This window comes from Halichoerus grypus, chromosome 15, assembly GCF_964656455.1.
Source record: "Halichoerus grypus chromosome 15, mHalGry1.hap1.1, whole genome shotgun sequence".
In the NCBI taxonomy this organism is placed as follows: Eukaryota; Metazoa; Chordata; class Mammalia; order Carnivora; family Phocidae; genus Halichoerus; species Halichoerus grypus.
This window is the reverse complement of record NC_135726.1, coordinates 44,910,242-44,934,127: the sequence shown is the minus strand read 5'-3', so window position 1 is coordinate 44,934,127 and position 23,886 is coordinate 44,910,242. Positions and strand designations below refer to the sequence as shown.

Below are 23,886 nucleotides of genomic sequence, written 5' to 3'. Positions count from 1 at the left end.
GCCTCTTTGTTCCCTGAGTCTGGCCCCAGCATGATACTAGCACCTGTGTTTTCACCGTTTTTATTCATTAATTTTGTCAGATGGTTTAGTGGGGGGTGTGGGGGGAGATGGGCAGGAGCTGTTCCCCAACCCCCTGTGCACAGGTCAGGACAAGCTGGGGGCTCCTGGAGGGAGAGGGAAGACAGGGTGTCAGCCTAGCCCTCAGATTTGTGCGAGAGCCCCCGGGACGGGAGGATGGTGGGGGGATGGGTGTGCCCTTCGGCCCAGGGTAGGGAAGCTATAACAGGTTAGGGACCCACATCAGAAACAAGTTACAAAGTTAGAAACCTGGGGTAGGGGTCAGGAGCTCAAGAAAATACAAAACAAGGGATTAGATGGGGCCAAGATCAGTGAGGGCAAAGGGAAGGGAGGAAGGTCTCTCTCCCATCTGTGGCTCAGCAGTAGCTTCGGGTCTGACCCTCAGAGTGGAGGGACCAGCTGGGAGTGGGGTAGGGGGGTGGGGGACCAGCCCCCTCCCTTCCTTGCCCCCCATTCCTGTACAAGGACCCTCGGTGGTGCTCGCCCCCCCTCCCGTAGGCCGGTGGGGCTGCCCTGTACAGCAGGAGAGGCTCTGGAGGGCCCCAGGGCGCAGGCACCCTGTGAGGGGTGTGGGGGCCCCAGGGGGCCCGCTGTTTCTGGGGTAGGCGGGGGGCTGGGGGGCCAGGATCTGAACGGCTCCGGGGGTGAGCAGGAGGGGAGGAGGAGCTGGAAGAGGCAGGTGAGGGACCCCGGGGCCCCAGAGCTAGATTAACATAGAGGGGCTCGGGCCGGGTCAGGCGCCTGGCGGGATGCTGGGGGGCTGAGTAGCCAAGATGGTCATGGGGAAAGCAAGAAGGGGGTGGTGGGTAGCTGAGCAGGAAGTCGGGGGACCTGTGGAGCGGTGGCGATTGGCCAAGCAGGCCATATGAGGCATTGAGCCTATCTGGGGGCATAGAGCGAAAGGGACTCCAGGACCTAGTGGGGCCAGAGTAGGGGGTTCCCTCACCCGTCTCGATTTCGTAGTACAGGTTCTCTCCCCTGTCAAGTGGTGCAGGGGGACCTAAGGGGCTCCTCCAGACTGGGGCTGGGGAGCTGGGCTGGAAGGATGGGGAACCCAGGGGGTACAAGCCTGGTTTGGGGACCCCAAGGAAGGGTGGCAGGCACTCCCGAGGGGCTGAAGAGAAGAAGCCGGGAGTAGGAACCTGTGGGGGGACAGAATACAGGAACTGAGCTGCCATCTCTGGCTCATCCCCACACCCCCTGAACCCCCCCCCACCTCTCCTGAGCTGGGCACTGACCTGGGCAGGGCCTCTGAGTCCCCTCCTTGAGGTCCCTGGGGGCCGCTGGCTCCTCACCAGGCTCCCGTCACTTTGTTGCCTTGGCAGGGAGGGTGGGGGTCCAGGAACCCAGGCACCTGGGTGGCCTAGGGAGTTGGGGGCCGGCCCAACCCCTGAGGTCCCTGGGGGCTCACCGCTCACCTCCAGCGACAGTGAGCGGTGGAAAGGGGAGTGGGGAGCAGAAGGGGTGCTCCCATGCTCCTGTTGGTTCTGTCTCTGGGCCACCTGCTGAGCCCGCTCAGCCAGGGCCAGGGCCATGAGGCGTGCTGGGTTCTTGGGGGGTGGGGGTGGGGCCCCCCCAGGGCGCAGGAGGGACAGGGGTGGGGGCAGCAGCGGTGAATCCATACCAGGACCTACAGAGAGAGGAATGGGAAGAGGAGTCAGCCAGGTCTTGGGTGCAGCTTCAGGGTCTATAAGGGCATGGGGTAGGCTGAGCAGGACTCACCAGGCTGGCCTTGGGCTCCCCGGGGAACAGGCAGCGCCAGCTTGCTGCAGATCTCCTGTTGGCAGGTGTCACTCAGCTGGGCCTCGGCTCCACGCAGCAGCAAGGGGATGAGATGGGGCCGGAGGCCCGGGCTGGGGCTGAGGGCCGGCGTTGGGGTGACTGAGGCAGGCGTTCCCCCGGCCCCCAGCAGCTCCAGGACAGCAGGTGGCACTGATACAGCCAGGGGCTCTGAGATGTCCAGGGCAGTGGGCGAGGCAGGGCTGGCGGCCCCTCGGGGTGAGAGGGCCTGGGGGGTCACCCTGGGTGGGAAGGCGGAGGCAGGGGCTGGGGGTGCCGGGCTGGCGGGAGGTGCCGGGTCCCCTGGTGTGGGGCTGCTGCAGCGAAACGTAAGGGGATCGAAGTCGAGCCCCCGGAGCCCCTCCAGGCAGCGGGGTGGGCTGAAGTCCAGCTCGTCACCATCATCTAGCCAGGCTGAGGTTCGGTGTGAGGGGGAACCAGAGAGTGCCCCCAGCCCAGCTGCTGAGGATCCAGAGGACGAGGACTCCGAAGAGGAGGAGGATTCGGAGGAGGAGGAGGACGAGGACAGGCTCTCGCAGGAGCCAGCAGGTGCCGGGCCCACAGGGAAAGCGTCACTGCTGGAGTGGGGTCGCCGGAGCCTATGCAGCCTCTGGAGGCCTGGAAGGGGGGGCAGTTAGGCGTGAGGGGCCGGAACTTTACATACGCATACAGCAGTAAGGGTGGGTTAGGCTGGGCAAGTTACACGAAGAGGCACTTCCCTGGATAGGGTCACAGTGGCTGTAAATCCAGGGATTTGCTGTCCAGACTCACAGTGAGAAAGGAAAGATGAGAATCATTCTACACCCAAAGGCAAGACTGACGTCTGACAACCACACGGCTGGTGAGCAGGAGACCAGCGGGACCTCCCAGGCTCTCACTATTGGGAGTGCAGATCAGGGCGACCGTTTTTTGGAAAGCGACCCGGCCTTGTCACGTAAGGTTGACCGTGAGCATGGCCTACAGCGCGCCCCTCGGCTCCTGGGTGCTTGGAGCGCTCTCCAGAGTGTGGGCGCGCAGGGAGTGCTCACCAGAGCCCCCAAGCCCCTCGGGGGTAGGACAGACAAGTGACTCTGGATGGGAGAGCCACACATGGATACCAGAGAGCAGCCAAGAGGAACGAGCCCGAGCTACTCTCAGCCGCGTGGGTGGCAGTGAGCGGAAAGTCAGGTTCCACATCCAGCACCACCCCCCCCACCCTTTCTTAGGAGACCTTTAAAGTCTCAAAACAGCTAGGACTGTGCCATATGTTATTTCTGCAGAGGCCTGTAGGTGGTAAAACCTTAGAGCAAGGGGATGCTGCCCGTCAACTCTAGGGGACTCCTCTGGTGGGCAGGCAGCAGACGGGGAGAGGGGAGGAGCTTGCAGGAAGGGAGTGGGGTCTTTTAGTTCTGGCCAGTGGGTTCACGGATGTTCGTTTTATTATTTAGATTTCTTTTCAAAAGGAATGAATAAAAGCCTGAAAGGACCCTGCCTGGACCAATGATCACAGTACATCATGAACCAAGGGTGATGCTTTATCTAACACATCGATGGTACCTCGTGTCCAGATTAGGAACTAAAAAACAAAACAAACAACCCCAACCCCGCAAATCTGAAATACATCTAGAGGCCACCTCAGGGCCGCCAGCCCTCCCAGCCCCACCCGGGCCCAGGCATGAGCCACCCAGCGCTCACCAGCCCCGCTGGCCTGGGATGACAGAGACTCCTCACTTTTGGCAGATCTCAGTGTGACTGTGTCAGGTCGGCCGCCTGTGGGGAGAGGCGGAATGGTCAAGGGCACTCCAAGGTGCCTCCCCTCCCAGCCCCAGCCCCCACTCCCTGCCGCCTCTGACCTGAAGGTGGCGGTGGGGCACGGGTGCCCCCCAGCCAGGGTAGAGGCTTCTTCCGGGGGATGCTGGGGCCCCGGCCCAGTGCAAAGAACGTCTTCCAACTGCTTCCCCCTGGCTTTCGCTGTTTCTCGCCTCTCTCCCCCTTCCTCCTGGGGTTTGCGTGAGACACAGGAGGCAGTCTGAGGATCTGGGGCCTCCAGGCTGGCCCTGCGCTCCCCCAGCATCCCACTCACCTTTCCACAGGGGAAGCCGGGGCCTTGGGAGTGGTGGGCTCGGTGGGAGTCCCCAGCCGGCCCTGGGTCCGAGCCTGGGCTTCCTCCAGCGTCAGCAGGCGAGTGGAAGGGCCGCTGCCCGCAAGGGACTTGGGCCTGGGGAGGAGGCAGCGGCCTAGGGAGTTGGGAAAGGGGGCAGCTGTCAGCTCGGGGGGGCCGCTCAAGGCCACAGGCAAAGCCAAGCGCTACAGCCCAAGCCCCGGCCCCGCAGCGTGCCCACCCGGGCTGGCAAGGCAGGGGGCCAGGGCGGATCAGGCGGGAATGGGTGGGCAGCAGGCAGGTGAGGAGGAGGAGTGAGGCAGAACGAGCTGATGAGGAGGCAGCTCCCGGCAGCCAGCGAGGGCAGCGGCTCTGGCTTCAGTTACCTCGGGCCAGAGGGCCCTCCGACGTGCTGAATCCTGATTGGGCTGGGGTCCGGGGTAGGGCGGGGAGTCTGGGTGGGGCCGGGGCGGGGTCAAGTCTGGGGACCTCCCACCTCCTCCCTGGTGGACCCATGGCCCCAAGAGCCCCCAGGAGCTACAAGGGGTGAAGGAAGAACGATGTCCGGGCCAAGAAGTGGGGATCCTGAGCGTAGGAGCTGAAATGAGAAGGGGGGGGAGGGGTGGGAGAGGCCGGGGCGGGGTCCTCAAGGAGCCAGGAGGGAGGTCCAGCTTCAGTGGGGTAGGGATAGGGCTGGGAGCCCACCTGCCCTCCCACTGCAGCCCTAACAATGAGGGGGCAGTAGCCAGGATATCAGGGGGTGGGATGGGCATACCTGCAGGGTCGAGGCCAGCAGAAGTGAAGGTGTCGCTAAACAGGACATCCACGTGGGTGAGCAGGAATTCCACCACCACGGACTGCACCCGTACCTCCCTGAAGGCTGCTGCCCCACCCAGCCCCACAGACTCCAGTTCCATGGACCTGGATGGGAGGAGGGGGAGGGAGGCCAGGTGCTTTGAGCCCCGGCTGGCGTGTTCCAGCTAGGCACGATGGGGAACACCTTTGACCTTACCAAAGTGATCACATCCAGAATTGGGTTCTCAACCTTTCCCCAAGCCCCCTCCCTCCCTGCCTTCCCCATCTCAGTCAATGCTCAGGCCAGACACCTCCAGGTGTTGTTCCTGACCCTTCTCTTTCCCTCACACCTAAATCCTGTGTCTCAGCAATCCCCGTCTGCTCCACCCACAAAAATCTCTCCAGATTCTAAACTCTTCTCCCCCACTGTCCCCACCACTGCGCCACGCAGCCTCCATCCTCCCACTCAGAGACATCACAGCAGCTCCTCCCTGGGCTCCCTGTCTGTCCTGCCCCCTGCAGTCTGCTCCTGGCCACAACCAGAGGGAGTCTGTGATGCCCGGTCAGGGCCCTGCTGGCTCAGAGCCCTCCCCTGGCTGCACCTCTCTCCTGGCAGAAGCGAAGTCCTCACCATGACCCACGACCTGTAAGTCACTCCTCTGGCTGGTCCCCTGTCACCTCTCTGACGTCATCATCTCCTCCCCCTCAACCGCTCACCCACTTGCTCCCTCGCTCCAGCCACACCGGCCTCCCTGCTGGTCCTCCAGCACAGCGGGCGCCTTTCCAGCCTCCAGACATTGGCACTTGGCATTCCCTCGGCCTGGTCTGCTCCTCCCCAGATATCCACATGGGTCCCCCCCTCACCTCCTGCACGTCTTGACTCAAATGTTACCTCCTCAATGGAGTCTTCCCCACCCACTTTCTTTAAAATTGTCAGCTTCCTTCTCTCTTTTTTTTTTTCTTTGTCCTAATAGTTCTTATATCCCCCATCTCATGGACCACCTATTTTATTTAGGACAGAGAGCTCTCTGGTCTTGGTCACCATCAAATCCTCTGGGGCTCACGCTGCTACTGGCCTTAGGAAGAAAGACTTCCTATGGAAGCCTCCCCTGCCACTCTAAAAATTTCAAAATGCCATGACCCCGTGCATCTCCCTTCCCTGCTTTGTAGTCTTTCTCCTTAGTACGCATCACCATCAGACCATACTCTCTATTTTTCTTGTCGATAGCTCATTGTCCATCTCCCCCATGAAAATGTGAGCCTGGCAGCACAGGATCCTGCTCATTACTGGGTCCCGGTGCTGAGAACAAGAGCTGGCACCCAGGGAGTCCTTAAGAAATATGTGTTGAATGAAATAAATCAGAGAACAAAAGTTGGGTGGGTGGGCTCTGGGGGGGAGGTGTGGGGCCGACTTGAGGCCCAGCCTGAGGAAGGGAGCTGAGGGCGGCAGGCCGGCGGCCGCCAGCTTACCGAAGCAGGTTGGGCGCCCAGACAATGGCCAGGTTGCGGGCATGCATGCTGGTGTCGGCACTGTGTCTCGCCATGCGGGCCAAGTGCCTCAGCAGGTACTCCAGGGTCCTGGGGGTGGGAGACGAGGAGGACACCTGAGCCTCGGCTCCCTCGGGAGCCCACCACAGGCCGGCCCCGCCCCTCCTGGCTTACCTGTAGTGAGGCGGGGGCAGCTGCTGGATGACGTCGTGGACTCGCACCAGGCGCTCCTCCTCCCCGGGCACCGACATGGCTTCCTGAGATGATGCACAGGTGTGACGGGGGCTGGGCCGAGGCATCCCGGCTCCCTCCGACCTTGCCAGCTCCCTTACTCACACTGAACTTCCCATAGAGCTGGTACGTGAGCAAGGGATTCGGCAGCTCCCGGAAGTAGAGCTTGCAGAGGGAGGACACGCTGTGGATGTCCTGCAGGAAGGCGGGGCCGGACAGTTCTGGGATCCTCTCGCTGTCGAACTCATGCCTGAGGCCACCAGGTCAAGGAGAAGAAAGATCAGGTCAGAGCTGACCCACCTGGCCATGTTCTTCCTCCACTTCCCAAAGCGTCCACACACGGATGCAACCCTCTTCCCGTGCTGGGCTCTTCAGAGGCAGAACCTTACGGAACCCCCCAACAACTCTGTGTGCCCCAATGAGCATGCCCCATTTTACAGGGGAGGACACTGAGGCTCAGGTGGGAGATGCTCCTGCTTGCGGCTACCCGAGGCCATCTGAATACAGAGCATGACCACACACGTTCCTTCTACGAAGTTGTCATTCTGGCTTCAAGAGGTCACTGGAAGATGTGGCCAAAATCCCAGCAGCCCCTGCTCAAAACTCTCTGATGGTGTCCCCCTGCTCTCGTGTGACCTCGTGCCTTGTCTCTCAGAGCCCCAGGCTCCACACTGTCACCTCACACCTGTTAGCCCCAGTGCTCATGCCTCACTGCTCCCCACTTTAGACTGTTCTTCATGCTGTGCCTCCTCAGCTCAGACCCTCCCGTGGTTACCCCCTTACTCTGAGTAAAAGGAAAATCCTAACAGTATCCGAAAGGCCCGTTTGCCTCTGGGACATGAACTCCTGCTGCCTTCCCCTTGCACTGACTGTCCCACCATGGTGGAAGCTCATCCCAGGATGTCCACACGGCTGGCAGCCTCACCTCCTCCAGAGGAGGCTCTCCCCCAGGCGGCCTTCCCTGCCCACCTTATTTAAAACTGCAATTCCCTCCCCAACTTATTATGATCCTCCTTACCCCATTCTATAGTTCTCCATAGCACTTGTCACCTACTGGTACTCTCTCATTTCCTTGTTTGTCTCTTCTTCCAGCATGTGAGCCCCATGAGGGCAGGAATCTCTGTGTTCAGTGCCTAGTGCGTGGCATGTGGCTGGTGCTCAATGAAGGTTGATCTCTTTGCTTCCAATGCTTATTCTGCTCTTGCCTTTCAGGCCTCAGCTTGGGTGTCACTTCCTCAAAAAAACCCTCCCTGCCCCCAGCCCCGCCTAACTGCCGCCCCCACCCAGATAACTCTGTCCCCAGCACATGGCACAGGGCCTGGGATAGAGATGATGCTCAGTAAGTCTTTGCGGAAGGAAGGGCTTGGTGGAGGGCCCTCACCGTAGCCTCTGGATGTTGGATGACACTCCTGAGAGCCGGTAGATTCCATCCACCACCCCGTGGGCCTCAATAAACTCAGAGCAGCAGCGAAGTACCTGGGGCACTGGGAGAAAGCAGGGGCTCAGGTCTGGGCAGGCTGCAAGAGGGTGGGAGGAGTGGGCTGGGCAGGTGGACATGAGGCCTCACCATCCTGGCCTGAATTGCTGAGGTGCTCTCCAAGGTCACAGCCAAACACCCTCTGCCGCAGGATGCCCCGCTGCCGCAGCCGCTGCCGAGAAGGGCGGGAGCGCATGAAGGTTCGGAGGAGGCCAGCCAGCTTCCCACGTGGCCGGGGCACAGCTGGGGGAGTAAAGGCAAGCCATAGAAGGTCAGTGCAGCCGCTGGTCTTATCGGGGGGTGGGGTGGGCAGGGCCTGGTCTCTTGTTCCCATTACCTGAGGTCAGAGAGGAGACACCCTGGGGCGTTGGGACACCGCATGGGGGACCATCGGCATCTGTGGGGTGAACAATGGGTGGAAAGAATGGATGACAGGCAAAGGATGCAGGGAGGCCTCCCCATTTTGCCCCCTGGCACTTACCCCCCTTTAGTCCTGGACCAGGCCGCTCTGTGAACAGTTCCACACACTCACTGGGGAAGAAACCGACCTGAGGAGGGTTTGGGGTCAGTGAGTGGGCCACCCTAGCTGGCACGATGCCCTGGCCTACCCGTCCACCCAAGCAAGGGTCACCTGGAAGCCTCGTTTGCCCCGCCACCAGCTCCGATCCTCAGTGGGTGGCATGTCGATCACGGAGACAATGTCTCCCACCTGGGAGCAGGAAGGTAATTGGAGGGAGGGTCAGAAGGGACAGGGGAAGTGGGGAGCCCCGCTGGAGTCTGCTTCCGCCCAGCCTCACCTCGAAGGACAGCTCATCTGGTGCCTGGGCTGTGTACCGTTTGATCACGTGCGCAGCGGCCACCGCGGGGATGTTAAGGGAAGCCTCCTCACTGAGGAGCAGTCGCCGGCCGTGGTTGTCCAGCTGAGATGGGGAGAGGCCAGAAGGAGGGGATAATAAAGGCAGAGAGCGTTCCTCTATGCCCAGTAGAGGCCACTGCCTGTCCCCTACCTGAGAGCCTCAGTCAGTCAGAGCTATTGGTCAAACACCGCAATTCTTGCCCAACAAAGCCCCTCCTTCCCTCTCATGTCCCAGGACACCCCTGTACCCTCACCCTCCAGAGCAGACACTGCACGTGTGCTATCTGAAAACCTCCTGGTTGGAGCCACTGTGGGCCAGGTGTTCTAGGAGTTACAGTCAAACCCATTTCTAACTGATATATCTTGCAATCCTCACATCCCCACAGTCCAATGCCTGCTCACACACACACACGCACACATGCACTCGTCCTCTCTCACAGCCATGTGCCCACACAGACCCTGAAATACCAGAGCCTCCTCCACTCTGGCTGGTTTCTTCCCTGTGCCCACACGCACTCTCAGACTGGTTCTCGCTCCGCAGACAGCCCTCGCTCCCTCCCGACTCCAAGCCCCCCTTCCCGGGCCCACCTCCATCCAGGTGAGCACAGGCCCGCAGTTGAGGTTACTGTCCACCAGGCCTGAGAGGGTCTCCAGGTATTGCAGCAGCAGTGGTACCAGCATCTGGGGGCAGGTTGTCGGGGGGGGGGGCTTTTGTGAGGGGACCTTGAGAGAGGTCGCTGCCCTCTTCTACTGCCCTAGCTCACCTCTGGGCAGGGCTGAAATTCAGCCTGAATGCATGGGTGCTTCTCCACTGGTAAGCACTGAAATATATCCATATCAATTAGTAAACGGGCCATGCTGAGCTCCTGTGTGCCCCCATTGGTCTGGGCCATGCTGACTCTCCCACCGAATCCCCTGGAACGCCCCATGCTCCTAAAACTGAAAGGAGCCTCCCTGCTGCAGTTTCATTCTGGGCCTCTCCATTCCGACTCGTTGGAACCTGGGCCATACCAGTGTTTAAATATTTCACTATCCTCTCTTGATGGCCTCACACATTGCTCATGAGGACACACCATAGGTGAGGTGGGGGCTGAGACAATAAGCAGTTTACCTGGGCAGCCCTGGCACCCTCTGGGGGTGGGGGAAGCTCTGGGAGGCAGGAGAACCTCCTGTCAAATATGCACCGGTGTAGGTGGGCATCCAGGGATCGGAAGTCATCATAACTTCGGAGAACTGGCCAGGAACGGCCCTGCGGGATCAGGAGGGACAGAAAGGAGCAGTAGTCCCGGTACACTGAGCTGAGAACCATGAAGACCCGTCTGTCAGGCCAGATGAGGAGAGGGGTGGCCTCACCTGACAGGTCACCTGCACCCCAAACACCAGCTCATTCTCTCCAGAGAAGCTGGGGCCTTCACGCTCTGGAGACAGCAGGAGCTGTAGAGGGAAACAAAGGCCTAGGTTAAGGGCCTCACTTTTGTTCCAGTCCTGACCTTTCCAGGTTGGCACTATCTAGAGATGGATCTGTGTCCCCTGCCTGGGCCTCCCTAAGGATGTCAGTCAGAGTACAGGGTCCTGGCAGAGCAGACACCTAACAAAAAGTTAGGTGAATGAATGAAGAAAGGAAGGGATGAATGAATGAACCGTTCTCCCCTTCCACCCTGCAGCTCCTGCCACCGACCGCTCAGCTATCCCTGAGATAGGTTTCAGGGGTACAGCGGCTGATATTGCTTCAGGGTTGGGTAAGATCGCACCCTCCCACCTGGGTGCAAAGCCCTCCTACCTGAATATGGCCAAAGTCAACATTCTCGTAATGGAAATGGGCACAGTCAGCCAGCCGAGGGAAGGGACCTCGAGGCGCCGAGAGCCTGGGGGACAGGTAACACATCACTGGTGGCTCCTGTGTTTGGCCCCCCTCCTAAGCTGAGCCTCACCCTCACCTCTCACCTTTTCCCAGGCTTCCCCTTCACACTGGGCCCCCCAGTGTGGGGCAAGGGCTGCACCGAGCCCTCCCCTGGGCCATCCAGGCTGTCAGTGCTGCGAGCCTGTAGAGCAGAAAGAAGAATCAGAGGCCTCCAGAGATGGGAGCCGAGAGACAACGGGAGCATTGTGATCTGTGAGCCTGGGCCCAGAGGCCCGAATTGCTCTACAGGCTGCCCTAAGCATGGAGCAGAAGGGTGGGGGGGGGGGCGGGTGACGGCAACTAAGGGTAGGCCTGCTTCTTCGTGTGTGGTCTGGGGTAGGGGGCTGGAAGAGCAGAGACTGAAGGTGAGGCAGGGAGAGCACACGCTGGTACCACTTCTCCCTGTTTAAAGCCCACCTTTAACCCCTGCAGAGTATAGTCATCTCCCCTATGTGCCTCTCCACACCTTTTATTGATGTCTGGACAATCAGAGCTCCCATCTTATCAATCTTCCTGCTTCCAACCTCTCCCCTCCTGCTAGCTTCTTCACAGCAAGCGCCAGTATAATTTTCATACTACACATATCTGCCTGTCTCTCCACAGATCATAGACCTTCAATGGCTCCCTGTTATCTTCAAGATAAAGTCTGAATTCTCAGGTCTGTTTACCTCTCCAGCCCCATCTTCCCCCCACGGCCTCCACTCTCAAGAGCTCTCAAACTTCTAAGAGTCCAAAAAAAGCACCATCTTCTCATTTCCTCCTAGGCCTTTGCAAAGGTTCCCTCTGCATGGAACACTCTTCCCCCTCCTTTCAGTAGGTTCCCTCCTCCTCATCCCTCAGGTCTCATCTCTCTCATTCCCTCCTCTTGGAAGTTCTCCCTGACCCGGGCTGTGTCAGCCTCCTCTTCCAGACTCCTCTATCACCTGAGGTTCTCCCAATCCCAGCCCTGAGCACTCAGATATCACTGGTGACAAGTCCCTCTCCCCCAGTGGACTGTGACTGCCCCAGGATCAGGGACCCAGCACAGAGCTGGGCACAGAATTGATGCTCCTCACAGGTAAGGTTGTGCCTGATTCTTCTCTGGGTCCCAATGCCCTGTCACACAGCAGGAGCCCCGTAAAATCTGATGAATAAAATAACCAGCTGCCAGATCGGGACTTCCCAGGCTGGGCTCTAGCCTCTCCCTCCTTCGTATCCCTGCAACCTCAGGTTCATCCTTGGGTCTCACCCTCGGTTCTGTCCCTCTCCAGCCCATGAAGCTCCCCAAGGCAGGACGGGAGGTGAATCTCTTTGCGTCTGGAACATGGGGTCTGCCAGGAGGTATCAGGGAATGTCTGTTAAGTGAGCGAATGAGGGAATGAATGGATGAATGAGCAGGAGCAGCATGGTGGGAAAGGGAGATGGTGGGGAGGGAGGGTGAGGACAAGAAGATGGAGAAGGACCCAAGGATCTAGTGAGAGGTACACTGCTGGCTTGGGGTTGGGGTGGAGTAAGAAGAGGGGAGACGCTGGAGAGGCTGAGGTTCAGGCTGATGGGGGGGGTGGGAAGGGTTGATTGAGAGGGAGCAGAACGGAGTGAGAATGAGAAGAAAAGGGTCAGGCTGAGGATGGAGCCGGGTGGGGGTGGGGCTCAAGAACGCGAAAGGGGCTGGTGGTAGGAGGGGGAGGGGGCTAGCCAGGGAGGGGTGGAGATTGGGAGAAGACGCTGAGGATGGCTGTGGGATGGGGCTGGCGAAGGACCCAGGAAGCTTCAGCAGGTCCCTGGGTGCGGGGGACACTTGGGGGTGCGGGTCCTTCCCGGGACTAGCCCATCCCCCCCAAGCCTGGGTCCTCGGCCACTGTCACCTCCATCCAGGGCGTGGAAGGGGATGCACACTGAGGGGGCGGGGCCGGGGTAAGGGCTCGGGCCCAAGACCCGGCCGGGGGACGAGAGGGACCTGGACGAGGGGTGAGGGGCGGCGCAGGCCGCGGGCTCGGGCGGGGCCGGGGGCGGGGCGCGCGGGGCGGGGCCGCGCGCGGACAGACTGACACGCGGACGGACTGACGGCCGCGTGGGCCCCTCACCACCATGGTAGCGTAGCCTCCTCAGGCGCCGGCCGCGCTCGATCCTTCGCTCGTCGTCCTCGTCGCCGCTGCCGCCGCCATGGCGACACAAAGGGGAGGGCGCGAGCCGCGCGCGGGCGGCTGCAGGCCCCGCCCCTAACGGCTGCCCGTGGCTCCGGCGCGCGCCCCACGGAGGCGGGGGCAGCGGGGACGCGGCGCCGCTTCTCATTGGCTCCACCCTTGGCCTTAGGACGACGCCCCGCCCACCCGACGGGTTTTCATTGGCTTAGGCTTCGGTCCCATCCCTGGCTCGGTCTCTTCGGTCCCGCCCCGCGAAGTTTGACAGCGCCGCGCCCATGACTGCTTTTCATTGGCTGTTATTACCCTCCTGAGACACACCCCTAGGTTCTTTATGCTTTGCTTCCAACACTTCTAACACTAAGCAGTGGGCCCTCCCCTTAGTCCACTCTCAGTGACTAGTCCTCTGACACTTTTTTCCCCCTTTGACTTTCTTAGTTGGATTCTTCCATGGCCTCAGAGCTTTTCCCCATCCCCAAGCAGCTTTTCAATGTCTCAATCCTCTAGCCCCATCTTCTCAGTCCCGACCCTGACACTGCCCACAGAATACTGAGGGCATTTGCCCATGGACGGTTTTCACTGGCTCAGACACCCTGCCTGGGACGTAATCCTAGGCTCTCTGCGACTTGGCCTCGCCCTTCCCACTGGACATTGTCCTTGCCTCCTTCCTCTACTGCTTCTTACAGGCCGGCTTCCAGGTTTGACTCCTTTTTCCTAGGACTTGGCTTAGCCCAAAATGCCAGAACATGACCACGCCTCCCATAAAGCCAGTCCCAGTCGTTCCGCCTCCGACTTGAGCCAGGCCCAGAAAACACTATAACAATGCCCTTTCCAAGAGAACTTTTCCGCTGGTCATGTTCCCAACAGGGCCCCTCACCTAAGAAAGTACAACTTTGATTCATTCACTCATTCATTCAAAAACTCTAATCACTTAATTTGTGGCTACATCAGTAACCAAAGCAAGGGAAAACATATCGTGCTCACATGCAGCTCAAAAGCTGGTGGGAGAAGACAATGAACAAAATATCCAAAAATATAGAAAATTAGAAGGTGATAAATTCTATGGATAAAAAGTTAAGCCGGGATTGGGGAAAGGGAATGCTGAGGGAGGGGTCAATTTAGGGTTACTTATTTCAACTTATTGAACTTGCTGACTTCACTCCCATCACAGGGATTCCCTACATGATGTTCCCATTGCCTGCAGTCTCCACTCATCCCCGCACCCCACCCCCCACCAACCCCTGTGGTGGTTTTAAAACACGACTGCAAATTCTTTGACACTGCTTTCATGAAAGCTGGAGTCTTTGTCCCTGCCCCCTTGAATCTGGGCAAGACTGACAACTTCAATCAACAGAGAATAGTGGAATTGACATTATGTGGTATCCAAGGCTAAGTAGCAAAAAGCAATGCATCTTCCTTTTTGTCCGCTGGAATGACTAGCTCTAGAGCTTTGAGAAGTGCAACTATGGCCAGGAAGCCATGCTTTGAAATTTGGGGACCATTAGAATAGAGATGGGTGTTAGAGTGGTGAAGCTAGATGAGAGCACCTGGGAATGAATATAGACAGTTAAGGCCAGGGACCTGGGGCATGCTCAAGTGACAGGTTGGGGCAATGACAAGGTGTGACACTGGAAGCAGGGAAAGGAAGAGTTTCAAGGAGGAAGGGATGAGCACACTATATGCTGCTGCTGGCTCAAGCAGGCTGTGGACTGAGGACTGACCATTGCCCAGCACTCTGATGACCCCATTAGCTTCATGCCCAGAACACAGCCCTTTGGTGTCCACTGAGACAGGAGGATCCACTTCTGAGCTGAGAGTCAACTAAGGGGAGTCCCAGTTTTGCCTCAAATCTGGCCTGGAACCACACCCCTGTCCTGACCTCAGAGAGGATTCCTCAGAGGGGAAACCAGAAGAGATTTTGTGCCAAACTGTCAGGAACTAGAGTGGGGGTGGGGCAGGGGATGGGTAGAGGAGGGAGGGAGCTATTTCTCTGAGTTAGCATGACCCTTAGCCTTTCCAGAACAACTTTCTCAGGGACAATCAGTAACGTGAAAAAAATTTTATTGGGAAAAATATAATTTGTACAATTCAGCGCCACCTGGTCTCAAGAGAAGCTCCTCCCCTCTGCGGCCGCCTTCCTGGGGACCTGGGGGGCGACCTGGTTGGAGGAGACCAAGTCCCTGAGTCTTCAGTGTGCTCCAGTAAGAGGGATAGTTGGGCGTCCACTTCCCTGCAAAAAAGCCAGGGTAGTAGAGGCTGAGGTTATGTGCTCAGGATTGGGGTCTGGGATGATGGATGGCTCTGGGAACGCGGTGTTGTAGATCCCGGTGATGGTCACCTTTTCTGCCGTCTCAGCTCGGCCCTCTGAATTCTTAGCAACTGAAGTACCGGGTCGTCCTGGAACTCGCTGCCGTCAGAGTCTAGGGGGAGAAAGGCGAGCGCCAGGAGGTCGACTCGTAAGGTGCTGGACTGCCATGCAGATCCGGGCAGCCACGCACATCAGCCCACCTTCTGCCGCCTCCAGAAGTCGGGCAGCCTGGCAGAGCAGATCTCCTGAGGGGGCGTGCTCAGCAGCGGACCGGGGCGTAGCCACCTCCTCGAGAGGCCCCGCCTTGGAGGAAGGGGGCGGAGCCTCGGGGCCAGGGGACGCCTCCTCAGCTGGAGGGGGCAGGACCTTGGGCGGTGGATATCCAGCTTCAGCCCAGGGAGTGTCTTTGTCTTTCCGAGGCTCCCACACCGCTAGGGGGCGCGTGGCCTGGGCTTTCCGAGACTCGGCTTTAGACCGACCTGGCGGAGTCTGTGCTTTGGGAAATCGTGATCCAGATAGAGGGGGAGTGACCTCTGAGCGAGGTGGCGCAATCTTGGTTTGGGGGTGTGTGGCCTTGACCTTCAGAGATTCAGCCTCGGGCAGAGGTGGGCCCTCAAGGTGAGGGGGCGTGTCCTCCAGGCTGTCCGGGAAGAGCCGAGCGGATACTACTTGGCCCAGGGCGCCTCTGAGCTGCGGGCCAGGCCCCTCGTCAGCTGCCACGACTGTCCCAGCGGACTCCTGGCGCGGGGCTCCGCTACTCCGAGGCTTGGGGCCCTGCTTCTCGGGCTGCGCCCGGCAGCTTGGAGCAGGAGTGGGTGGATCCTGGGGGGCGGCTGAGGGCGGGAGGGTGGAGGCTGCGGGTGCCGAGGTGGCAGCCGGAGGCGCAGGGGTACAGGGCATGGGAGGAATGGCCCCGAGAGATACCCAGGGACCAGACTGCGGGGCCCAGAAGAACCCATGGGGGCTGGGGCCCCAAAAGATGTGTGGAGGGAACCCTGGGGGAATAGGAGGCCTCTCCATATAGAAGGCCTCCAGGGGCCCCGGTCGGGCCACACTGGCCCAATGTGGGACACAGGTAGGCTGGGTTCCCAGGGAGCCAAGGGTCTCTGCAGGGGCAGGAAGGGCCTGTAGACAAACGGGGGCAGAGACCTGAGAGGCAGATAAAGGACAGAGGGTTCTTCGGTCCCCTTCTGGCTCCCCCTTCCTCCAACTTCCCTTAGCCTCCCTCCCTCCAGCCCCCTCAGCCTCCTCCCTCCCCTGTCTCACTAGAGTGGTGAGGGAAGGAGTCTGGGGTAGTACCCAGGTTCCATCACCCTGCCCTCCTCGAGCCCGTTCAAGCTTCCGCCGCTGCCGCCACTGGTACAGAATATCATCCTCTGGACGCAGGGGTGCCTGGGAGGAGACCGGGGCTGGAGCAGGGATGGGGGCAGGTGCTGGTGTTACTGTGGGGAAAGTAGAAGGAGGAAGGGTAAGGCCACAGGCTGGGGTGATGAGCAAACCAAGGACAGCCTGTGCATATACCCTTCGACTGTACCAGAAAGGTATTCAGACAGGCTCTCCAGGTAATGTCCCACCTCCTCTCCCAAGCAGGAAGTGAGAAAAGGGGCAGTCAGAGGAGAGAGCACTCATGGGCTTCTCAACCTGTCATCATTCAGTTCTTTATTCATCAGCAAATACTAATTGATTTCTTACCATATGCCAGGCACTGTTCTGGACATTGTGGCTACAGCAGTGAACAAGACAGATCCTCCAGAATCTGTCCCCTTCTTCCTCTCTTGACTGCCCTTTCCTGGGGCCAACCCCCACAGCAACCTCTTCTCTGGTCTCTCTACTTCTGTCCTCCCAATCTGTCCCATTCCCCCACCCCCAGCCCACCCCGCAGCCAGAGGGAGCCTGGGAACACCTGAGTCAGATCAGGGCCCTCCAGGATTGGAACCCTCCCCTGTCCTGGTAAAAAGCAAAAGCCTTTGCATTTGTGTTGTTCCCTCCTGTATGCACAGGGTTCCATCCCTCCCATGCTTCAGATCTTTGCTCAGGATCATCTTCTTAGTGGGGCCTTCCCTGGCTACTCTATTTAAAATTGCAACAACCCCCAGCCCCTATCCTCTCTCCTGTTCCAGGTTTCTCCTTAGCTCTTTTCACCTTCTAACATATTCAGTGTGGTACTGCTTTGCTTACTTCGCTCTCCCTTCACAATGGCAGCTACACAAGAAGGTTTTCGTCTGTCTGACCGTCACTATATCCTCAGTGTCAAGAACAAGGCCTGGTGCCATCAGTATTTGTGGCACAAATGCCAAATGAACTATTTATTATATGGAAGTGCAGCGTCCAGACCTGTGCTAGGGATATAGCAGTGACCAAGGGCAGGGCCACGGGCCGTCCTCAGTTCAATGGGGCAAATGGACATCATTCCCATCACCCAGAGCATAACTTCATCGGTCATGATCAGTAGGGCTCCCATTGTCTCTTTGAAGCCCCACCATCTGATGCTGCACAGAGAAGGGGGGTGTCATCCTGGATCTCTCTCTCCCCCCCACTCCCCTCTATATCCTGTGACTCTATTTCCAAACCTGGCCACTTCCCTCTACTCTGTTCCTCAGGCTCTGGCCCAAGAGAAACTACCAGCGTCTCTCACTGGGGGGCCGATAGCAGCCAGAGGGAGTCTGTTAATAACCCAAGAAAGATCCCATCCCTCCCTGCTCAGAACCCTCCTGTGGCTCCCCAGTACTAAGCTAATGACCAAATGCCTCCCATGGCCCAATGTAATCTGACCCCTGCCAATCTCTTCCACCTGACCCCATAGTACTCTCACCCCCCACACACACCCCCCCTGCCCTGCCCTTTCTAGTCCATTATCCTCACCATGCTCCCCCCACTTCAGGTCCTCCGTATATGCTAGAGGGCTCTTGTCCCCACCTTCATTGTTCAGGTCTCCACTTAGACAGCACCTCTTCCAAGAAGGCCTTCCCTGACTTCCCAGCATCACGATCCTCTCTTGCATGGCCCTCATTTCTGCTTACATTTCACATGTATTTGTGGGGTTATGTAGCTATTTCTGCCCCACACTCACTATACTGTGAGGCCCATGAAGGCGGGACCACACATGGTTGGTTCACTGTAGAATCCTCAAGCCCCCACCCAGGGCCTCATCCACAATAGGTATTCAGTGTTTTTCAAATGAAAGAATGAGTAAATTTAATCTGAAGGACAACTCATGAAGTAGGTACTAGTCTTATCCCCATTTTGCAGATGAGAAAACTGAGGCTCAGGAAGGAGAGGTGAATAAAAGGTGAGGTGAAGCCCAAAAGAAGCAAAGAATCAGACAAGCGAGAGCTCAGCCAGGATCACACACACCACGCAGGACACCTCCCTGTTTACCGTGCCTCCCTGTCCCCCATTCACTCAAGCCCCATGAGACACAGACAGCATCTGTCCTGTGCGCCACTGTGCCCCAGGACCTGGCCATGGAGTAATAGTAATCCAGGTCCTTAATCCCATCTCTGAAATCTGAAGACTTCAGGTGGCAGGAATTGAGCGTTCAACAGTCGGCCTGCTTCAGCAAAGTCACATCATATGTCCAGCGTCAACAGGGGGCTTGCTCGGTATACCAGACTCAACACAGTATTTGGCTGAACAATATGAAACTGTCCAATTCAACCATTTTTTACTGACAAAGACAAAAGTTTCATATGGTTCAATTTAACACAGCCAAACAAAAAGTATGTCTATTCACCCTCAATGAGATATAGAGAGATGATAAACAGCCTTCTTATTCTTTAGGTCAGATTTTGCTGTCCAATCAGGTACAGGGCCAACTGAGCAAAAAGCCATCTGATTTTGGAAATTTGTGTTCAGAACTGCAAACAGGATGCGGAGAGAGGCTGTCATACTAATGATAGGTCCCGTTAGGACCTGTGGCAAGAGCTCCCTGCATCCCCCAACTCATTTATTACCCCTGTTTTAAAGCTGGAGAAACAGAGAGGACCAGAGAGGCCCCAGGTCACCCAGCTGGTAAATGTCAGAGCTGGGATTCACACCCAGTCTCTTCTCCATCCTTGCCTCAGAACTTACCATGTGCCTTGGGGTCAGAGCCCTTGCTGGAGTCAGGGGTGAAGGTCGCGGAGAAGGGAGAGAGGCCATCAGAGCTGACGGGGAATGAGGAGCTGCTGGTATCGCTAGGGCTGAGTGAGGAGGAGGAGATGGAGGCCTTGCTGTAGGAAGAAAGCAGAAGCGAGGCAACAGGGGGTCTCAGAGGCGGTGGGGGGGGGCGTGGAGCTGTAGGAGTGGGGAGGAGGATGGGGGCAGGGAAGGCACCTGCGTTTGAGCAGCCTGGCAGCTCTGCTCTGCAGGCTCAGTGTCTCCAGGTCCAGCAGGGATGAGTTCCATGTGTTGAGGCTCTGCGAGGAAAGAGGGATTAGAGACTAGCCCCCATCTTAAAGGGTGCTGGGAAAGGGGCTTTGGACAGAGGGCCTGGAGTACAGGTCTGCCTTCCACCTGGTATCCTCACATGCTGGTAAGCCATTCTAAGGAATCCGCTCCTCCTCCTCAGGGCAGAGGGACCCAGTTTTCCTCTGGGGTTGCACACCCCTGCTTGTAGTCATTATTGTGGGAGAAGGGTTGACCCCACCTTCCTGACCAGGCGTGGCTAATCACAACAATCTGTCCTCTGGTTCCACAGTGATTGGCTCAAAGATGAACGAATGAGAGTAAGCCCTGGGGCTTTGGATGGGTAAGTTAAAAGCCTAGAATCACTGGGGCCATCTTCACTACTTCAAGGGGAAAGCCTGCCTGAGATTGAGCCCAAGAAAGAGGAACAGAGAGTCAAGAGAGTCGAGTTCCTCCTAATAGTGGTCAAACACCTGGATCCAGCCATTCCTGAAAGCGTATACATTTGGATTTCTTGATTGCATTAGCCAACAAATCCTCCTTTTTTGTTTAAGCTTCCTTGAATTGGGGATTGACTCTAATTCTATCCTAGGGCTGGTGGTGTCAGTTCAGGTACATAGGGAAGAAAGTAAATGAGGATGTCACCTGTTTCATTTCCTCAAGGGGAGCCACAGCCTTAGCCTGAGATGCGCTGGCCACCTTTGCAAGAGTTGGGACTGCTGTGTTGGGTCTTCCTTCTGGTTCACTGGCTCCTGCTGAGAAGCCCCAGTTGATATTGGGGGGCCATGAGGAATTTCTGCTGGGGGCATTGATCAGGAAAGGTTTTAGGCCAGCAGTGGATAGGACTGAAGCAGGTACCTGCTGCAAGTTGACTGGGGGTGTCTGGAGATTCAGGCCGTAGCCACCAAAAGTCAGCTGGGGTTGGGCCTGCAGGCTGGCGTTCCTCTCGGCTTGTGGGCTGAGCCTGGCGGAACCGGTTTATGTACCTGTGAGCATCAGAGAATGGGAGGTGAGTGAATGAGAAGAGCCAATAATAATAATAATGACAATAACAATCACAGTAGTGATGTTTATCAAGTACTTTGGCAGGACCTAGTACTTGTCCCTCAACATCTGTTCTCTCTTACAGAGTAATACAATATTATATAAGACTATATAATACTGGGCACATAGCCACTCTTCTACAGATGTATTTATCAGGGGTCCCAATAGTTTAATGGCCACGTAACTAGGTTCTTGACCAGCAGGGTTATGAGATGAGATGTGATTCTGGCAAGTGGATGTGGTTGGGAGCCACATTTCCTTTACGGTTGGTCCATAAAGGAAAGGACAACAGCCTAGTGATGGGAGGCAACAAGACAGAAGCAAACTGTGTCCCTGACACCTCAGCCGGGGGCTGCCATATCAGCCCTGGTTGCTTCTGCCTGGACTGTTTGGGTGAGGGAGAAATAAATGCTATCTTGCTCGAGCCACAATTAATTTGGGACTGTTTGTTAGAGCAGCTGAACTTGGATCCTACAAATCCAAGGGCTCACTATGGGATAGCACTTGTTATAGATGCTTTATAGACAGTAACTCATTGAAAGCTTAAAACAGCCCTAGGGCATATGAGCTGTTAATATCCCCAATTTACAGATGAAGAAACTGAGGCCCAGGTCATACAGAGGGTAAGTGACAGAGCTGGGATTTGAACCCAGGCAGCCTAGCTCCAGAGCTCTTAATAGCACATATAAAGTGTGGTCCTAAAAGTGCTGCATAAACAACTCTGGCTATGGTGATTATTATGGGATGCCTGCCCCCTCCTGATCCAAACCCTCTTTCCCCCGGCAGGGCTGCTGCTACTTACTTGGCCACCACGGACTCCCTGCTGTCAACCAGGGTGGGTGGTTGGGAGGCTCCCATCTGTCCTTCAGTGGTGCTGGGTGGGGAAGGGGTCCCTGAGCTGGATGGCCAGGACTCTTCAAACAGTTCAGAGGAGTTGGGACCTGTGGCCAGAGCCTTGGGAGCTTCTGGGGGCCTGGACCCCCGGGACCTGGATGGGCTCAGGGTCTAAGATAGGGAGGTAGGGAGAAGAAAGTGAGGGTTGAGGGGTCATCCCTGTAGGGGAAGGAAGGCACACATGAAGTGTGTCTTAGTCGAGAGGGGAGGAAACATATCCCACAATGGTAACAACTCAGAGTGACTGGGGGCTACGATAGGTGATCCAGGTGACAGAGGACTGGGTGAGGGCAGAGCCATGAAGTAGGACTGTCTCTTAACCCTCACTCCCCCCCCCCCCATCACATATCCTCCTTCCCTCTAGTTGTTACTCCCTCACCACTGGGCTAACACACAGCACTCTCTATGGAGTGTCCTCACCTTGGGGTGCCAAGTCTGGCTTTGGGATGGCCAGTAGTGGCTTTGATCCAGGGGAGTATCCTCAAAGGGGCTGTCTTGGATGGAGAAAATTGGCAGACTGCAAGGGGAGAGTGAGGTTGGCAGGCAGAGCCCCCCTGTTTGGGGGTTGTGGGGTGGAGTCAGGTTTCGGGGTTGGGAAGAGGAGGGCAGAACCAGGTGACAATTCCCATAGATTGCAGGAAGAGATGGACTATAATTCCCATGAAGCAGCGCTGCACATTCGAGATAACGATACTAGAGGCTCGATTCCCACCAGCTCTTGGGGGCAGTCTCAGAAAACCAAGGAACTGCCAACTGGTGGTTCTTAACCCTGAATCCAATCTAAGAGCCTTTTAAAAATACAGATATGTGGTCCTCACCCCAAGCCAAAAGAAATCATAATATCTGGAAGGTGGCTGGTTATCTGTATCTCTTTCGCACCGTCCCAGGTGATTTTGAAGCGGAGCTCGGGTTAAGAACCACGGCTAAACCCTCTCTCTCTCCATTTCCCATAAGTCCCGGGGACACGAAGGAGGAAATGGTAAATGGACTACAATCCCCATCAGTAACTGGGCTCCGCCTAGGCAAGAAAGGTCAAAACCAACACCCATAGGAATCTGGGGGCAGTTTTTAAAATCCAGAAATTGAACTCCCAAGATGACACTGGACACCCTTAGAGGAAAACTAAAAGCCCCTGGAGCCACTTGGAAAGCGGAACGTAAGACGCTACGGGACCCCGATGGTGAAGTCCTAGGCTGGAGCTGCCAAAGGATGTGGAGCATCTTGGGAGTTGTAGTTCCAGTGCTGTTGAAAAAGACACTCCGGACCCGAGCAAACCTGACCCGACGCTGTGTTAATCTCACCCTAGGTCCTCCCCAGGCCTCCTGTGGTCCCCGGGAGAAGGATCGGCCTCACCTGCGGTCCATCCCGCAGCTACCTGGGCGCTTCCGCCAGCTCCGCTCCCTCACCGGGCTGACCCCGCGCGCATCTTTGTCGCTTAGCAATGCCTTGTCAGGCCCGCCCCTCTCCCGGAGTGCCCGCGCGGGAAGAGAGCGGCCTCCAAGGCGACCAATGATGAAGAGGAAAATAAAAGTAACTGGAAAGTGGCCAAAGGGAGATGTCGCACAACTGGCTGTAACTTCGGCCTGACTGAGACAGCATGTTTGATTGGAGAACCGTAGCGTGCAGCAGTAATTGGCAAGCCTGTGGACCAATGGAAAGGATCTGAGGGTGAGCTCGCGGTTAGGAGGGGTCATAAAGTACTCTTGCTTTCCCCCAGTGTCTTAGAGCCACTCCCCCTTTTGCTGCGGAAATCTTGTCCGGACTCCAATGTAACCACCGTTTTTCGCGTTGCAGGGCAATCGGGGAATCTGTCCCCTCTCTAACCGCCGCCCCTCCATCAGTCGGGCCAGCCAACCAGTCCCGCGGAGTCATTAACCACTTCCGTCTTGCTGCGGGAGCAGCTGGTTGTCCTAAGTGCCAGGCCTGGGCTCCTAGCCGAGGTGGTGGGATCAAAATGAGCTATTTCGGGCCCGCCGCGCGGCCCCTCGGGGGCCAGCCTGGACTGTTCGTGCCCGCGCCCTCTGGCCGCTGCTCACCTGGCAGACCCCGCTACCCTGCGCACCCGAGGCTGAGTCAGAGGCCCAGAATTAGGCCCGGCTTGTCGGGGGGCTGGGCCCAGGCCCTGCTGAGATGGGAGTAGGGTCTGTTCTGTGTCCTCCTGACAGCCTGGCCGGCTACCACATTCCCTGTACCCAAGAATCTGCTCCTAAGACCGCCATCTGCGTCATCCCCAGAGCTGCCTGCGGGGCGGGGGTGGATTAAAGGGACTGCGAACTCTGCGCAGGGGTTTTCGGGCCCCGGGTCCCAAATGCCGCGCCGTCCTACCCACTCGGCAAGGCTCCACCTCGTCAGCCTTAGTTTCCCCTTTGGGATATCGGGGGATCACCTCTCTGGCATCCAGCAGGCGCTTAATAAATGGCCAAGTCATTGTTGGGCTTTCTAAATAAGAC

The 23,886-nt window shown here is 57.5% G+C and overlaps 2 protein-coding genes and 1 long non-coding RNA gene across 16 annotated transcripts; 1 reads left to right on the top strand and 2 right to left on the bottom strand.

Moving 5' to 3' along the window:
- Positions 1–44: 44 nt before the first annotated feature.
- Positions 45–12,886, bottom strand: ARHGAP33 (Rho GTPase activating protein 33). Of its 4 annotated transcripts, XM_036067919.2 has the most exons (23): positions 12,748–12,885; positions 11,913–12,018; positions 10,729–10,826; positions 10,565–10,649; positions 10,138–10,218; positions 9,896–10,033; positions 9,373–9,465; positions 8,726–8,848; positions 8,560–8,637; positions 8,410–8,476; positions 8,266–8,325; positions 8,019–8,171; positions 7,833–7,935; positions 6,557–6,701; positions 6,395–6,477; positions 6,203–6,310; positions 4,713–4,858; positions 3,920–4,073; positions 3,690–3,835; positions 3,532–3,606; positions 1,801–2,475; positions 1,317–1,708; positions 45–1,220 (listed from the first exon to the last, which is right to left on the bottom strand). In XM_036067919.2, the coding sequence occupies exons 2-23, from the start codon at positions 11,937–11,939 to the stop codon at positions 435–437; spliced, it is 3,816 nt and encodes a 1,271-aa protein (XP_035923812.1). In that variant the 5' UTR covers positions 11,940–12,018; positions 12,748–12,885; the 3' UTR covers positions 45–434. The 4 variants fall into 4 exon arrangements, with proteins under 4 accessions (XP_035923812.1, XP_035923809.1, XP_035923810.1 ...); XM_036067916.2 differs by having other exon boundaries at positions 45–1,708; positions 12,748–12,886; XM_036067917.2 differs by having other exon boundaries at positions 45–1,708; positions 11,913–11,994; positions 12,748–12,875.
- Positions 11,601–23,883, top strand: LOC118520167 (uncharacterized). 4 transcript variants are annotated; one of them, XR_013444173.1, is made up of 3 exons: positions 11,601–11,741; positions 19,791–19,841; positions 22,391–23,883. It is a non-coding gene; the product is annotated as an uncharacterized LOC118520167 (long non-coding RNA). The 4 variants fall into 4 exon arrangements; XR_004909566.2 differs by having other exon boundaries at positions 22,324–23,883; XR_013444174.1 differs by lacking the exon at positions 19,791–19,841 and having other exon boundaries at positions 11,616–11,741.
- On the bottom strand, positions 14,849–22,885 carry PROSER3 (proline and serine rich 3). 8 transcript variants are annotated; one of them, XM_036067921.2, is made up of 11 exons: positions 22,790–22,885; positions 21,857–21,953; positions 21,345–21,547; positions 20,357–20,484; positions 20,144–20,253; positions 19,427–19,509; positions 19,184–19,323; positions 16,379–16,554; positions 15,313–16,261; positions 15,143–15,224; positions 14,849–15,034 (listed from the first exon to the last, which is right to left on the bottom strand). In XM_036067921.2, the coding sequence occupies exons 1-11, from the start codon at positions 22,798–22,800 to the stop codon at positions 14,893–14,895; spliced, it is 2,121 nt and encodes a 706-aa protein (XP_035923814.1). In that variant the 5' UTR covers positions 22,801–22,885; the 3' UTR covers positions 14,849–14,892. The 8 variants fall into 8 exon arrangements, with proteins under 8 accessions (XP_035923814.1, XP_035923817.1, XP_035923815.1 ...); XM_036067924.2 differs by having other exon boundaries at positions 16,412–16,554; XM_036067922.2 differs by having other exon boundaries at positions 20,144–20,250.
- Positions 23,884–23,886: the final 3 nt, after the last annotated feature.